This window comes from Ranitomeya imitator, chromosome 1 (genome assembly GCF_032444005.1).
Source record: "Ranitomeya imitator isolate aRanImi1 chromosome 1, aRanImi1.pri, whole genome shotgun sequence".
Lineage (NCBI taxonomy): Eukaryota > Metazoa > Chordata > Amphibia > Anura > Dendrobatidae > Ranitomeya > Ranitomeya imitator.
The window spans coordinates 296,186,454-296,203,590 of NC_091282.1; the positions used below are offsets into that span (position 1 = coordinate 296,186,454).

The following is a 17,137-nucleotide window of genomic DNA, read 5'->3' on the forward strand; positions in this document are numbered from 1 at the left end:
CATTTTTTGCAAAAAACGTATCAACCAAATACCCTGTTTTTTACATCTTTTACTAGCACTTGCGGATTACTGCAACATTTTTTCAAACTGAGTGTTTTTGGTTTTACTATTCTCTTTTGTGTCTTCAGGTTTCTTGGTGGTGTGTGAACATGATCATACAGACTTGTTCACTGTGCAAGTAGCCCATGTGTTCCTGTTTCCATAATTGTTCTCTTGTGTCTACAAGACTGGGGAGTTCCACCACTCCTCTTGGGCTATCTGCACAAAAGCTGTTCTACCCTGTATGCACACATGGATTTTTCCTCTCTGAACCCTGTTCACACAGGTTATATACAGATGATCAGGTTTTTAAATACATCAGATAGGGATTGCATACATTAGTTAGGACTGCTCTGATAAGGGTATACCGTGAAGATTGGTAGAGCAGCTTAGTATACATTTTTTGCAAAAAACGTATCAACCAAATACCCTGTTTTTTACATCTTTTACTAGCACTTGCGGATTACTGCAACATTTTTTCAAACTGAGTGTTTTTGGTTTTACTATTCTCTTTTGTGTCTTCAGGTTTCTTGGTGGTGTGTGAACATGATCATACAGACTTGTTCACTGTGCAAGTAGCCCATGTGTTCCTGTTTCCATAATTGTTCTCTTGTGTCTACAAGACTGGGGAGTTCCACCACTCTTCTTGGGCTATCTGCACAAAAGCTGTTCTACCCTGTATGCACACATGGATTTTTCCTCTCTGAACCCTGTTCACACAGGTTATATACAGATGATCAGGTTTTTAAATACATCAGATAGGGATTGCATACATTAGTTAGGACTGCTCTGATAAGGGTATACCGTGAAGATTGGTAGAGCAGCTTAGTATACATTTTTTGCAAAAAACGTATCAACCAAATACCCTGTTTTTTACATCTTTTACTAGCACTTGCGGATTATTGCAACATTTTTTCAAACTGAGTGTTTTTGGTTTTACTATTCTCTTTTGTGTCTTCAGGTTTCTTGGTGGTGTGTGAACATGATCATACAGACTTGTTCACTGTGCAAGTAGCCCATGTGTTCCTGTTTCCATAATTGTTCTCTTGTGTCTACAAGACTGGGGAGTTCCACCACTCCTCTTGGGCTATCTGCACAAAAGCTGTTCTACCCTGTATGCACACATGGATTTTTCCTCTCTGAACCCTGTTCACACAGGTTATATACAGATGATCAGGTTTTTAAATACATCAGATAGGGATTGCATACATTAGTTAGGACTGCTCTGATAAGGGTATACCGTGAAGATTGGTAGAGCAGCTTAGTATACATTTTTTGCAAAAAACGTATCAACCAAATACCCTGTTTTTTACATCTTTTACTAGCACTCGCGGATTACTGCAACATTTTTTCAAACTGAGTGTTTTTGGTTTTACTATTCTCTTTTGTGTCTTCTCTTTAGGCCAGTTGATGTATTCTTTGGTAAATTGTATACGCTTCAGTGCAAGTTTTTTTTTTTTTTTTTTAACAGTGGGAATTTGCTGGGAATTTCTGTTAAGAGATTAGCTTCACAAAGCAACAACTTGAGACTGTCTTTGATCATCCTGGAGCTGATCATTGGCTGAGCCCTGGCCGTTCTGGCTATCCTCCCATCCATTTGAATGGTAGGCAGCTGTTTTATTCCACGTCTCTCTGGATTGGCTTTCCATTTTAATGCATCGGAGATCATTTTAGCTGAACTGCCTATCATTGTCTGTACTTCTTGATAAGCTTTACTCTCTCCATTCAACTTTTTAATCAATGTATGCTGTTCTTCTGAACAATGTCTCAAACTACCCATATTTCTCAGGCTTTCAAGGAGAAATGCATGCACAACATGTCTTGCCTACACTCTTAAAGGGAAGGTGCCGCAATTTTGTTTTTGTATTAAAAATGATTGTTTATATAAACAATTATCTTTAATACAAAATTATTTTTTTTAACTTTAATATCTTTTTTATTATTCATTATTTTTGCAGCCACTGGGCGCTGCCATTTTGCTTTGCAGCAGTGTAAGAGTCCCAGCACGACACTTACACTCTGCAAATACGGCAGCCCTGGACATAGGAGGCTGCGGTCGGGAGCCGACCCCATAGCTACCATTATAAGCTGCTCTGCTCTGATGTGGCCACGTCCCCTGGGCTGTCTCCACATCACAGCAGAGGCAGGAGATCGGCGCCATCTTGCTTCAGCCCACAGTGGAGTGTACCTGTGAGCTCCACTGTGACTGAGAGCTGTGCTGTTGGAGGGGCAGCTACATCTGTCTCCCCTCACACTGTCAGCGGCCGTTCCCTGTCCTCTGCTGCCTGGTGTGTGGCTGTAATCTCTAGAGAGGGTGAAGGAGTGCTGCCGTCTGATGTCCTCTATCTGGAGCTGCAGAGAGGTAACAGAGGGGGATGCTCTGTGCTGCTCCAACCTCTCACTGTAGCTCCTCACAGGACATCAGACCGTGCATCTATCACTATATTGTGCTGAGCCATGTATCTAATCCTCTCCTGTGTGATACTGTCTACTGGCCCGTGTATCTAATCCTCTCATGTGTGATATTATGCTGAGTCGTGTATCTAATCCTCTCCTGTGTGATACTATGCTGAGCCATGCATCTAATCCTGTACTGTGTGATATTATGCTGAGCCGTGTATCTAATCCTCTCCTGTGTGATACTGTCTGCTGAGCCGTGTATCTAATCCTATACTGTGTGATATTATGCTGAGCCATGTATCTAATCCTCTCTTGTGTGATACTGTCTGGTGAACCGTGTATCTAATCCTCTCCTATGCACTCCTCTTCCCCCTGCATATCTGTCCCCATTGCACACACAACTCAATGCGTGTGATAACAGGAGCTGCGGGCGTCATGCTGTATTATGGCATTATGTGAGATCTATATGACGGTATTATGTGATCTGTATGGTGGTATTATGCTTGATCAGTATTGTGAGAATTATATGGTGGTATTGTGTGTGATCTATATGGCGGTATTATGTGAGAACACTGGCAGGATTATGTGTGATCTATATGGTGGTATTATGTGAGAACACTGGCAGTATTATGTGTGATCTATATGGCGGTATGTGAGAACACTGGCGGTATTGTGTGATCTATATGGCGGTATTATGTGAGAACACTATGGCAGTATTATATGTGATCTATATGGCGGTATGTGAGAACACTGGCGGTATGTGTGATCTATATGGCGGCATTATGTGAGAACACTGGCAGTATTATGTGTGGTCTATATGGCGGTATGTGAGAACACTGGCGGTATTATGTGTGATCTATATGGCGGTATTATGTGAGAACACTATGGCAGTATTATGTGTGATCTATATGGCAGTATGTGAGAACACTGGCGGTATTATGTGTGATCTATATGGCGGTATTATGTGAGAACACTGGCAGTATTATGTGTGATCTATATGGCGGTATGTGAGAACACTGGCGGTATTATGTGTGATCTATATGGCGGTATTATGTGAGAACACTATGGCAGTATTATCTTCAGAAAGCGGACCCATTCTATGGTGGTTCTGGCTGAGCACCTGCACGCGGGTCTGGGGGAAGGCTACTTTCACACTGGCGTTTTTTTTAATACGTCGCAATGCGTCATTTAGGGGAAAAAACGCATCCTGCAAAGTTGTTTGCAGGATGCGTTTTTGCACCATAGAGTAACATTACCGATGCATTGCAACGTATTGACACACGTCGCAACCGTTGTGCGATGGTTGCGCCTTGTTGTGGTGGACCGCCGGGAGCAAAAAACGTTAAATGTAACATTTTTTGCTGCCAACGGACCGCTTTTTCCAACCGCGCATGCGCATCCGGAACTCCACCCCCACCTCCCCGCACCTCAGAATGGGGCAGCGGATGCGCCGGAGAAATGCATCCGCTGCACCCGTTGTGCGGCGCATCAAACGCTAGCGTCGGGCCGAATCCAACGCAAGTGTGAAAGTAGCCTAAAAGAGGGGGCAGCATGACCTCCAGTTAGGTGTAGTAAGGGGAAGGCTGGTGAGGTAGCTGAAGAGAGGGGTCTCATTTTTATCGTTACTATATGGCTACATTTCCTTCCCAGCGTCATCCCGGACTGCGCCTGTCACCTCGCTTTCACACATTGCCAGGACAGGATAGGGAAGACAGGATCTGAGGAGGGGAATGGGGTCTGCATGCAAAGTCTGGATCAGAACAGGCCATCAATCCACAGAAATGTTTCCTGGATTTCTGTGGAGCAGACGGTCCATCCATGTGTATAAAAGACAGCGCCCTATGTACAATCCCTGGCTTTTCCGCGCACCAAACAGGGGGCCCCTATAGACCAGCACACTGCTACTTGTCAGTATAAGGCTGCTTTCACACTAGCATCGGTATGGGCCCGTCGCAGTGCGTAGGGCCGACGTACCGACGCATGCTGTGAAAGAAATGTCCGACGTGGGCAGCGGAAGGGTCGTAAGACTGCCCCATTGTTAGGTCTGGGGAGGATGGGGCGGAGTTTCAGCCGTGCATGGGCGGTCGAAAATGGCGGACTCGACGCACAAACAAACGTTACATGTAACTTTTTTTGTGGCGGTGGTCCACCAAAACATGACGCAACCGTCGCACGACAGTTGCGACGTGTGGCAATACGTCGCAATGCGTCGGTAATGTTGGTCTATGGGGAAAAAACGCATCCTGCAGACACGACGCATTGCAAAGTACAGCCAAAAACGCTAGTGTGAAAGTAGCCCAAGGCTGCCGTCCACGTTCAGTATTTGGTCAGTATTTTACCTCAGTATTTGTAAGCCAAAACCAGGAGTGGGTGATAAATGCAGAAGTGGTGACATGTTTCTATTATACTTTTTCTCTATTTGTCCCACTCCTGGTTTTGGCTTACAAATACTGAGGTAAAATACTGACCAAATACTGCTAGTGGACGGCAGCCATACTCTGCAGTCACCAACAAAATGGCTGCTCACTGGGTTCCTGAATATCATCCTCTCTAATCCCTTAGCAAACACCCAGAAGGGGAGGAGAAAAGACATCACACACGTCAGCAGACTCCGCCCGTAATTACTGCAGTGCAGTAATGTGAGCTATTTGTACACTAGGTTTTTCTGAAATTTCAGCAGCTGCTCCCCCTAGTGTTTAAAAGTGGAAATTCCAAAACTTTTCAAATTATTTTTCATATTTTACTAAATTATAAACAAATGATAATATTTTTTAAGAAAATATAATCATTAATTCTTTATATTTTTACAATTTTTGAAAAAATTTTTTTTTTGATGGCACCTTCCCTTTAAATAAGGACCACTTGATTCACATTTGTGTCTTCACAGAATGATTGACCTCACTAATTGAACACCACACTGCTATTATTTTGAACACACAGCCTTTCAATTAATTTTCATACAGACTCAAAAACCTGCAGATTAAGAATTCTGAGTGTGTTGGTTTTCTTAGAATCTACTGCACCAACTGGTATATTGTTTGACATGTCGCAATATAATTTACTAGCTATTGAACCCGTTCTACGCCCGGGTGGCGAGCATTTATATTGGTATATGGTCTCCATCCTGGTATGTGCTGCTCCATCCTGCGTCCCCATCCTGTCATGTGCTGCTCCATCCTGCGTCCCCATCCTGTCATGCGCTGCTCCATCCTGCGTCCCCATCCTGTCATGTGCTGCTCCATCCTGCGTCCCCATCCTGTCATGCGCTGCTCCATCCTGCGTCCCCATCCTGTCATGCGCTTCTCCCATCCTGTGATGCGCTGCTCCCATCCTGCGTCCCCATCCTGTCATGTGCTGCTCCATCCTGCGTCCCCATCCTGTCATGTGCTGCTCCATCCTGCGTCCCCATCCTGTCATGTGCTGCTCCATCTTGCGTCCCCATCCTGTCATGCGCTGCTCCATCCTGCGCCTCCATTCTGTCATGTGCTGCTCCCATCCTGCGTCCCCATCCTGTCATGCGCTGCTCCATCCTGCGTCCCCATCCTGTGATGCGCTGCTCCCATCCTGCGTCCCCATCCTGTCATGTGCTGCTCCATCCTGCGCCTCCATTCTGTCATGTGCTGCTCCCATCCTGCGTCCCCATCCTGTCATGCGCTGCTCCATCCTGCGTCCCCATCCTGTGATGCGCTGCTCCCATCCTGCGTCCCCATCCTGTGATGCGCTGCTCCCATCCTGCGTCCCCATCCTGTCATGTGCTGCTCCATCCTGCGTCCCCATCCTGTCATGTGCTGCTCCATCCTGCGTCCCCATCCTGTCATGTGCTGCTCCATCCTGGGTCCCCATCCTGTCATGTGCTGCTCCATCCTGCGTCCCCATCCTGTCATGCGCTGCTCCCATCCTGCGTCCCCATCCTGTCATGCGCTGCTCCCATCCTGCGTCCCCATCCTGTCATGCGCTGCTCCCATCCTGCGTCCCCATCCTGTCATGCGCTGCTCCCATCCTGCGTCCCCATCCTGCCATGCACTGCACCCATCCTGCGTCCCCATCCTTATGTGCTGCTCCATCCTGCGTCCCCATCCTGTCATGTGCTGCTCCATACTGCGTCCCCATCCTGTCATGCGCTGCTCCCATCCTGCGTCCCCATCCTGCCATGCACTGCACCCATCCTGCGTCCCCATCCTTATGTGCTGCTCCATCCTGCGTCCCCATCCTTATGTGCTGCTCCATCCTGCGTCCCCATCCTTATGTGCTGCTCCATCCTGCGTCCCCATCCTTATGTGCTGCTCCATCCTGCGTCCCCATCCTTATGTGCTGCTCCATCCTGCGTCCCCATCCTTATGTGCTGCTCCATCCTGCGTCCCCATCCTTATGTGCTGCTCCATCCTGCGTCCCCATCCTTATGTGCTGCTCCATCCTGCGTCCCCATCCTTATGTGCTGCTCCATCCTGCGTCCCCATCCTTATGTGCTGCTCCATCCTGCGTCCCCATCCTTATGTGCTGCTCCATCCTGCGTCCCCATCCTTATGTGCTGCTCCATCCTGCGTCCCCATCCTTATGTGCTGCTCCATCCTGCGTCCCCATCCTTATGTGCTGCTCCATCCTGCGTCCCCATCCTTATGTGCTGCTCCATCCTGCGTCCCCATCCTTATGTGCTGCTCCATCCTGCGTCCCCATCCTTATGTGCTGCTCCATCCTGCGTCCCCATCCTTATGTGCTGCTCCATCCTGCGTCCCCATCCTTATGTGCTGCTCCATCCTGCGTCCCCATCCTTATGTGCTGCTCCATCCTGCGTCCCCATCCTTATGTGCTGCTCCATCCTGCGTCCCCATCCTTATGTGCTGCTCCATCCTGTGTCCCCTTCCTGTCATGTGCTGCTCCATCCTGCGTCCACATACTGCCTCTGACCCGCTCGGCCCCGCTGCCTCTGACCCGCTCGGCGCCGAGTGCTGGGGGGCCTGAGCAGGTGGGGACACCGGCACGCTGTGGGGGTCAGGTGCCGGTATCGCCGCCAGCTCAGGCCCCACAGCACTTACTATATTCACCTGTCCTGCGTTCCAGCGCTGGGTGCCGCCATCTTCCCGGTCTCCTGGCTGTGACTGTTCAGTCAGAGGGCGGCGCCTGCGCGCATTAAGCGCGTCATCGCGCCCTCTGAACGGAAGGTCACAGGCCGAAGACCGGGAAGATGGCGGCGCTCAGCGGTGGAACGGGGCCAGGTGAATATGGCCGATACTCACCCTCCTGGCGGTCCCTGCTTCTCTGTTGGAGATCGAAGTGTGCGTTCAGTGTGAACGCACACCGCGATCTTCCGGGAGCGTCACTCTGTGAGGCCCAGACTGCGCCGGCGCTTGCGCCTGCGCAGTCTATAAAGGCTTCGGACAGAGTGACGCTCCCAGCGTTATATTATAGATACCAAAAACAGAAATTAATCTGCTTAGTCATATTAGACTGCTATTATTTTGAACACTAATACACTGTGAGTATAATTAGGCAGTTTGTATTTTTGGTGATACATTTTATTATTGAACAAGTATAGTGCTGTTGGTCAAGTCAAAAGGTTAATAAACTTGAATATTTAATAAAGTAAAAGTAAGGTTTTGTCTTTTTTAGTAGAATATTTCTGTGTGCATAATTATTGGGCAACTGTTTGTGCTCAGGATTTTTATCCAATTAAATAAAAAATTTAAATTTTCTCAATTGTCTATTCTCCGCTATTAAAGTGAGAATAATAACCAAACAACTCAACTCAATGTACAAAAATACATAAAAAAATATCAGTGGCCAATATAGCCCCTGTTCTTTTCAATAAGTCATAAGCCATCCATCTATAGAATCTGTCAATTTCTTAATTTGTTGAGCACGATGACAATCAACAAGTTCTGTAATAATGCCCCAATATCTAAGCAATTTTTTAAAATTGTAGTAACCCTATTTAAAACTTGTAAAGTTGTTTGAGTTTCCATATTCTGTTAAATCTTTTTTTGGCCCATTTTGCCTAAAAACAAACTGCCTAAAAATTCTGCACACCTTGATAAAGGATGGGTATATCCTTATTCCACACTCAATCTCATTAGTCAAATACGCATTGCCTGATATGCTTCATCAAATAAGTATTCACATTTATATAGCTTGGAGTTGGAAAATATGCAAAAAATAATGGACAAAACACTCACTTGCTTAATAATTTTGGAAATAGTCTATAGACTATTGGAATATAAAAATATTTCTCAACAAATTCAACATTTTATATCGGTAAAGATTTTCATCTTAAAACTTTTGTTCATCGAGTTCCGATTTGTGATTTAAGTGTCCCCTTATAATTATTTGAGCAATACATATGTGTCTTTAAAAAATTACACAACTTATAAGAAAATAAATAACCAAGAAACAATGAATTTATTGTATATGTTATTATTTATCAATGACTAGACACAACCTGATGCTTGTCCTCTCCCAGTTCCTACCATGTTACTTACCCTGTTCCTTCTCCCAGCTGTGCCATCTTTGTATCTGTTCTCTCACTTGAATGGCTGTACATTCTGCCCATTGGAACACTACAGAGCATAGAGACGATTCCTGAACCATAAGATCCAGCAGCTCTAGCATCATTGGACATAGCAGGTTACAAAGAAAGTTAGAGTCTGAAAACACATTAGGCACATCTTCCTCATAAAGTGACATTGACCTGCAAAAAACAAAGGCCGTTTATATTTTAGATGGAAAAGAATAATATTAATAAGTTGATGACAGAAATACAGTCTTTTAAATCACCTGTCAGGAAGAGAAGAAAGTGCAGCAAGAAGATCATAAGGGGGAAGGCGAAATATCAGAGAATGAAAGGTCTCCTCAAAGCTCCAAAAATTAGCCTTCAAAAGCTCCAGGAGACCAAAAATAGCCCAGTCACTGTGCAAGGACTTCCCAGCTGGCTGGTTTAGGGCAGAAACAGCAAATTTAGCAGCAAGGTCCCTCACACTTCGATCCTCATCTTGTAGCAAATCGACTCCACATAGTATAGCTCTACAAAAAAGAAAAAAAGTTTTAAAAAATAAAGAAACGTGCAGTGAAATATGACAAGAGTTTTCTAACCTTACAGCCAGTTGTGCGAGACCGGGTACAGCACATGGAAGGGCTAGTCTAACCAGGTCACCTCCAGAAAAGTGCAAAGCGTCTGCTGCAGCCAGTCGCAATTTCTCACATGATATTGCAGGGTCTGCACACACACAGAGAGCAGAGAGCCAGCGGGTAGAAAGTGACAGATCTTCCCAAATGTTACTGTCAAGATTAATTGAGAAAAACACATTTTCAGAAATTTAAATTGCTAAAGTACACATTTTTTCCTGTAGTATACATTTTCTAACTAACTGACTTTATTCCAATAGTCATAATACTGAAATACAGGCCTACCCTGACTATAACAGATGTATTTCTCATTTTGCCAAATTTTTTTTTGCCTATCTGAAATCCACAATGACATCAGCCTAAGGCTGGGTTCACATTTTGTTAAACCCGTCCGTTAGACGGACTACATTACACCGCGGCATAACGCGGTTTAACGCAGTCCGTTAACGCCGCCATTGAATCCAATGTCGGACGCATCGCTAGCGCACGCCCACAATGGGCGAGCGCTAGCGATGTGCCGTCATTGAGTGACGGACCCCGAGACGTGGACTGCAGCGTTTCCGGGTCCGTCACCGCTAGTGTAGATAGAGCTAGCAGATGCTCTATCTACGCTAGCGCACTGCCATATCGGCACTTGCGTTAGCAGCAGCCCGTTAAGCTTTCACTTACCAATGTGCCAGTAGCAGACTTAGTGTAGAAAGGGCTTGGCCGCGGACGTGAGGACCTTCATCCTTTGACTCCAGGAGGGACAGGAGACTGTCAATACACTGAGTAATATTAGGAAAGGAAGAACGATGAGCTGCTAAAGGTGGGCTAACTTTGTGTAGGTGAACAAAACCTTCCAAAAGGAGACTCCTAGAGGGATTCGTGGTCAGCTGTTTGCACAACATATCCTGGCACATAAAAAGAAAAACAAAAATTAATACTAAACCAACCTATCCTAAAGTGACTATGAAGTTCAAGGGACTAGAAAATGTACATATTATTGCTCAGTTTTATATTTAATCATACCTGCAATACCTCTCTTAGTAACTCTCCCAATGCACCAGGTATCTCTCCAATCCTCTTCTCAATTACCCAGTGAAGCAGAGCTGTATCTCCAGACTGCAGGAGCTGTGACACTAGATGGTAGCCAGAGTACCCAGAGGAACTGATGGCTTCACTGCAGATGTACCTGACACAAGCTTCATGAAAAATGTCAGCACCAACCTATGTGTAATAAATGAATCTTATAGAGAAACGCTCAGTTCTCCTGAGATGTATTTTTTAGTGATTAAATAAATTCATGATAATTTACCAAACATGGAGAATCTCTCCTTAGAACGTTGCATTCTTATTCCTGGATCCAAGAAGTAACATTTCTCTGTGCGGAGAGTGACATGTTAAGCATGCCAAGATGAGGAGACTTAAAGCCACAATGCTCCTCTGGGAAATATGCAAATTGTCTCTTCAGAGAGGATAAGGACTAGAACACTAGTGGCAAGTATTGGAAGTAGCAGTTCAAGAAGTCAATGTCGACCCTTTAACAATCCCTGTTACATGACTTAGGATAAAAGCCAAATTCAGAATCTCAATTTGCAAACACTGTGTTTCGGGGTACTGCCCTTCTTTGCACTAACGAGGGGCAGTACCCAGAAACACGGTGTCTGCAAATTGAGATTCTGGTTTTGGCTTTTATCCTACGTTCTGTAACAAGGATCGTTAAAGGTTCGACACTGACTTCTAGGATTGCTACTTCCTATAGGTGGCACTAGAGTTCTAGTCCTCTTCCTCTCTGAATAGACAATTTTCATTCTTATTCCCTAAGAAATATATACATGGAGTGTTTATGGACACGCCCCTTTGCTAAGATGGGGAAAAACTCAAGTTTCAATTTATTCATGCAGTTCAAAAAGGAATTATAGAGGCGCACACAGGGGAAAACATGGATTTTTGTGTACTCATCGTAAAATCCTTTTCTCCGAGCCACTCATTGGGGGACAGAGGACCATGGGTGTATGCTGCTACCACTAAGTGAATATAAAAAAATTAACTCCTCCTCCTCTGTAGTATACACCTATCACTGGCTCCAGCCGAACCAGTTCAGTCACCAAGCAGTAGGAGATCAAAACCATCAAATACAGGTACAACATGTCAAACCGAAGAACACAGCTATCAGGCCAATAGGGTGGGTGCTGTGTCCCCCAATGAGTGGCTCGGAGAAAAGGATTTTATGGTGAGTACACAAAATCCATGTTTCTCCTCCACCTCATTGGGGCACACAGGACCATAGGATGTCCTAAAGCAGTCCCTGGGTGGGGGAAAGCTGACATAACAGATCAAACCCAACGTACCAACTGTCTAGAAATGCGCTACAGCCGCCTGCAGGATCCCTCTGCCCAGGCCCGCATCTGCTGAAGCCTTAGTGTGAATATTGCAATGGTTCAAAAATGTGAGCAGGCTGGACCAAGTCGCAGCCCTGCAAACCTGTTCCGCCAATGCCTGGTGCTGAATGGCCCCAGAAGCACCCTCCGACCAAGTGGAGTGTGCCTTAATCCCCACTGGGATAGGCCTGCCCCTGACACGGTAAGACTCTTGAACAGCGAGCGTATCCACCTGTCTATTGTAGACTTTGAAGTGGCTACTCCCTTCCTGTGACCCTCAGGAAGCACGAACAGTGCGTTCGTCTGATGGAAAGGCGCCATCCGTGTGACATACCTTCTGAGAGCTCTCACCAGATCCAGAGTGTGAATAGCCCTTTCAACCCGGTGTACCGGTGCCTGGCAAAATGAGGGCAAGACAATGTCCTTGTTAAGGTGAAAGGGGGAGACCACTTTAGGCAAGAAGGATGGGGACGGCCTGAGAACCACCTTGTCCTGGTGGAAAAATAGAAAGGGACAGGACAGGGCGGCCAGCTCCGAAACTCGCCTGATTGACGTCACCGCGACAAGAAATGCGACCTTCCATGAAAGATGGGTTAGCAAAACGTCCCACAGTGGTTCGAAAGGAACCTCCTGTAGAACACCCAGGACCAGTTAAGGTCCCAGGCATCCAAGGGCGTTCTATAGGGAGGTACCAAGTGGAAGACCCCCTGAATGAAAGTCCTCACCTGCGGCTTGGAAATGATACTGCATTGGAACAAAACAGATAAAGCAGAAATCTGACCTTTGAGGGACCTAAGCGCTAGACCTGAGTCCAGAGCGGACTGAAGAAACTCCAATATGGTGGGGATGGAGAAGACAAGAGGAGAACGATCGCGGTCTCTGCAGCATGCAAAAAAGGTTTTCCAGGTGCGGTGATAGATGTGCACCGATACAGGCTTCCGAGCGCTAATCATGGTGGAAACTACCTGTTTGGAGAACCCAGCTCGGGTTAGAACCCAGGATTCAATGGCCATGCCATTAAACACAGGGCCCGGAGTTCTGATGTCATATCGGGCCCTGGGAGAGTAAGTCCAGACGATCCGGTAGTCGACAGGGGACGTTGACGAGTTGTAACAACTCTGTGAACCATACCTGGCGTGGCCAGTCCAGAGCGACTAGGATCACTGGGACCCCCTCCGCCTTGATCTTCCTGATGACCCTCGGGAGTAATGGAAGAGGGGGAAACATGTACGGAAGACAAAACTGAAGCCACGGAAGAACAAGTGCATCCGTCTCGATGGCTTCTGGGCCCTGGGACCGAGCTATGAACTCTGGCACCTTGGCGTTTAAACTTGAGATCCACGTCCGCAGTCCCCCAGCGATGACAAATCTGCTAGAAGACCTCCAGATGAAGTGACCACTCTCCCGAGGCAAGACCCTTTAGGGTGAGGAAGTCTGCCGCCCAGTTCTCCACCCCCGGGATGTGAAGTGCCAAGATGACTGAGTGGTTACTCTTGGCCCAGCGGAGGATGTGTTCCACCTTGCGCATTGCCGCCCTGTTGCGGGTGCCCCCTTCATGGTTGATACATGCCACAGCCGTGGTATTGTCTGATTGAACTCGGATGGGGCGACCCCCCAGAATACAATGGAACAGCAGCAGGGACAACCACATCGCCCCAATCTCCAGGACGTTGATCGGAAGGCGCAATTCCCAAGGTGACCAACGCCCCTGGGCTATGTGGTGATGGAAGACAGCTCCCCAGCCGAGGAGGCTGGTGTCGGTAGTGACCACCAACCAATGAACCGGGAGAAGACTTGCTTAAGTTTATCATCCAGCCCAGGCGAAAGAGTGTCCATAATAAAACCGCACGCACTCCGCACAGGCTTGGAAGGACAGTCCCATGATTAGAAGGTCATCTAGGTAAGGCAACACGACCATGCCCTGAGTGTGCAAAATGGATATGATGGCCACCATGACCTTCGTGAACACTCTGGGGGCGGTGGCGAGGCCATGGACAAGGCTGTGAATTGGAAATATTCCTCGCGGACAGCGAAGCAAAGGAACTTCTGATGAGGGGGGAAAGATTGGGATATGTAAAAATCCCGGATGTTGATGGATGCTAGGAACTCCCCCTTCTCCATCGAGGAGATGACAGAGCGGAGGGACTATATCCTGAAGCGCCGGACCTTGACAAATTTGTTTAGGAGTTTCAGGTCCAGGATGGGCCTCACTGTTCCATCCTTCTCCGGGATCACGAATAGGTTCGAGTAGAACCCCTCGAACTTCTCCTTTTCTGAGACCGGAATAATGACCCGTCTTGATGAAGCAAATTGATCGCCCAGTAAAAGGACCTTGTCTGCACTTTCTCTTTGGGAGGACAAGAGGGAAAGAACCTTGCTAGAGGGGCAGGAAAAAAATTATATTTTGCATCCTGAGGACACCAGGTCCCTGACCCATTCGTCGTGAACGACGGAGGGCCAGGCATGCCGAAACTGGAGTAGACGACTGCCTACTCTGCTGGTGTCGACTGGATAATAACATGAGTCATTTAGGCGAGAATCTATAGGACCTGGTTGCTTTGGATCTGGACTGCTTAGGTCTGCTCTTCCACAACTGGTTGGTCTTATACGAAACCTGGGAGCTCCCTGATCCAGAAGAGTTGGCTGAAGTGGACAACTGGGATTGCTGCGAAAGTACCGGAATCGAGACTGTTACGGGTGGCGAAAAGGTCGCTTAGCTTTTTGCTGGGGGAGGAATTTACTCTTTCCTCCTGTGGTGTCACAGATAAGCTGATCCAGACGACCGCTCTGGAAAGGCATAGAGGTTAGGGACTTTTTGAACGCAGAGTCCCCTTGCCATTACCTGAGCCACAGTGCCTAATAGTGACAGCATCTGAGGCCGCAAGCGCAGCGCAGTAAGCTGTGTCCAGAGAAGCGTGTACCAAATAGACCCCAGCCAAAGAGATCTGCTAGACCAGATCCACTGCCTCTGGGGGAAGATCACTACCCTGTATGGTCCTGCTCAGAGTATCTGCCCAGGAGACCATTGCTGTGGCTACCCACGTCGCAGCGAAAGAGGGAGAGAGTGCTGAGTCCGAGGCTTCAAAAACCGAACGGGAAAGATTCTCTGTCAGATGGTCCATGGGATCTTTAATCAAGGATCCATCTGGCGGGGGCGTGGCCTGAGAGTCCATGTGAGCGGACGTGCGGCTGTGAGCTCCCGCCGCTGTACATTCTAAAATCCTGCAGAGCCGCTGCTGTTTGGTCCCTGTGGGGGCTTACCGGCTGCGGGGAGACTTGGAGGGTCCGGTGGTGCTGAGTGGTGGTGCTGGAGCCGGCGACCATGACCAGGAGAAGGCAGAAGGACGCGGGAGCCGGGGATGCAGGCGCAATCCAAGATGGCGCCGACACGAGGGAGAAGGCAGACAAGGAGAACGCCGCATGTAGAAAGCGCATGGAGGTAGCGGCAAAGCTCCAGCAGTTTGCGAGAGCGGAGGCCGCAGAGGAGGGAGCCGGAGCAGATACTGAAGAGGAGGAGGAGGAGAGCCCAGCAGGAGAACATGAGGTACAACAGGGGAGAAAGGAGAGTAAAATGGCGGTGGCAGAAGGGGGACCCGAGGAAATGGCGCCAGAAGCTGAGCCTACCCTAAGAGACGTTTTTGCGCTAGTCTCTTCATGTAAACAGTCTCTGACCTTACAGATACAGGAGGTTAAGGGGGCTATAGCCCAGATAAACGCAGCCATGCAGAAGATTGACAAGCGTGTGGGGGAGGTAGAGGAGAGAGTGAGCACTGTAGAAGACCATATAGAGCAGCTGCAAAAAGCAGAGAAAAAGTTCACTCAAGCAATAGCTGAATTGGCTGCGAAAAATGAGGACCTTGAGAACAGGTCCAGAAGAAACAATATTCGCATAGTGGGCATCCCTGAAAAAGCTGAAGGGAGGAATCCAACGGAATATATTGAAAAATGGCTGTTAGAGACATTTGGAGATATGGCGCTAACAAAAGTGTTCGCGGTAGAAAGAGCGCATAGGGTCCCGCCGAAACCACCTGTCCCTGGAGGGAATCCCCGTACCATGCTCGCCAAAATTCTAAACTATAGAGACAGAGACATTATCCTGAGGAAGGCCAGAGACATGACAGATCTGACAGTTGAAGGCCAGAAGATTGCTATATACCCAGACTATTCTACTCTGGTGCAGAGACAACGGATGATGTTCACGGGTATCAAGAGACGGCTGAGGGAGTTGGGAGTACAGTACTCCATGATGTTTCCAGCAAGACTGAGGGTGGTGGCGTTTGATAAAATTCATTTTTTTCAGAAGCCGGAGGACGCTACCCAGTGGATCGATATTAATGCTAAAAAGCTTAAAGGAAAAGGAGACTGAAACTGTGGGAAGAGTCTGATCTTGTTTACTTATCTGTCAGTTGGCAAAGAGTCATGTGATTGACAAACCAGGGGGTGTGGGGGGTGAAGAAGGGAGCTGGATTGTATTCAGTTAAAGTTAAAGGGAGAGTGTAATGGTTGCTGGGAAAGGGGGAGGAAGGGTATGCGGCATATTTTAAGTGTATGCAGGTTTCTTGCGTGTGTAAATAATTCTACGTTAAAATGTTTTGTGATATGTTATTTTTCAAAATGTCTGAAATCCTGTTATGTACAGTGGTGGGAGGAGGGTTGGGAAGGTAATGCCAAACGGAGTGTTCGCTATGGGCGATGATGCCCCACTCTTGAAAAGAGGTGGAACGGTTAGATGTGAGGGGGGAAGGGTGGGTGGGGGAGTTGGGAGGGGGGGGGAGGGTAGTTAGACAGCTTGGGCTCAAAATTGACGATATTTATAGTGAAGATGAGCCAAGTGATGGGGAACCGTTTTAAGATTTTGTGCTGGAATGTGAGAGGCCTAGGGGAGAAATCTAGACGTGCCGCGTGTTTGCAATATGCAAGAGACCAACGGGCCTCATTGATATGCTTGCTGGAGACACATTTGGTAAGGGAAAAGGTGGATGTTCTGAATAGATGGTGGATCCAGAAGGGATATCATTCTACCTTCTCCACGTATGCAAGAGGAGTCTCAATCTTGGTTCCAGCGGGAGTTCAGTATGAGGAGGTGAAGGTTTGTGTGGATGTGGATGGGCAGTACGTACTAGTACGGTGTATACTGTATGGAGTGATGTTGTGTGTTGCAGCGATGTATATTCCGCCTCCCTACTCTAGCAGGAAAATTAGAGAAGTAATGGAGCGAG

At 47.4% G+C, this 17,137-nt stretch overlaps 1 protein-coding gene across 1 annotated transcript in view; it reads right to left on the minus strand.

Moving 5' to 3' along the window:
- The window catches only part of LOC138663059 (tRNA (32-2'-O)-methyltransferase regulator THADA-like), a 153,431-nt gene that overhangs the window by 14,046 nt on the left and 122,248 nt on the right, over positions 1-17,137 (minus strand). The window contains exons 26-30 of the mRNA XM_069749162.1: positions 10,567-10,764; positions 10,225-10,448; positions 9,523-9,708; positions 9,208-9,453; positions 8,913-9,121 (exon numbers count right to left, since the gene is read on the minus strand). Coding sequence (XP_069605263.1) covers positions 8,913-9,121; positions 9,208-9,453; positions 9,523-9,708; positions 10,225-10,448; positions 10,567-10,764 — 1,063 coding nt within the window. The remainder of the gene's footprint in view (positions 1-8,912; positions 9,122-9,207; positions 9,454-9,522; positions 9,709-10,224; positions 10,449-10,566; positions 10,765-17,137) is intronic.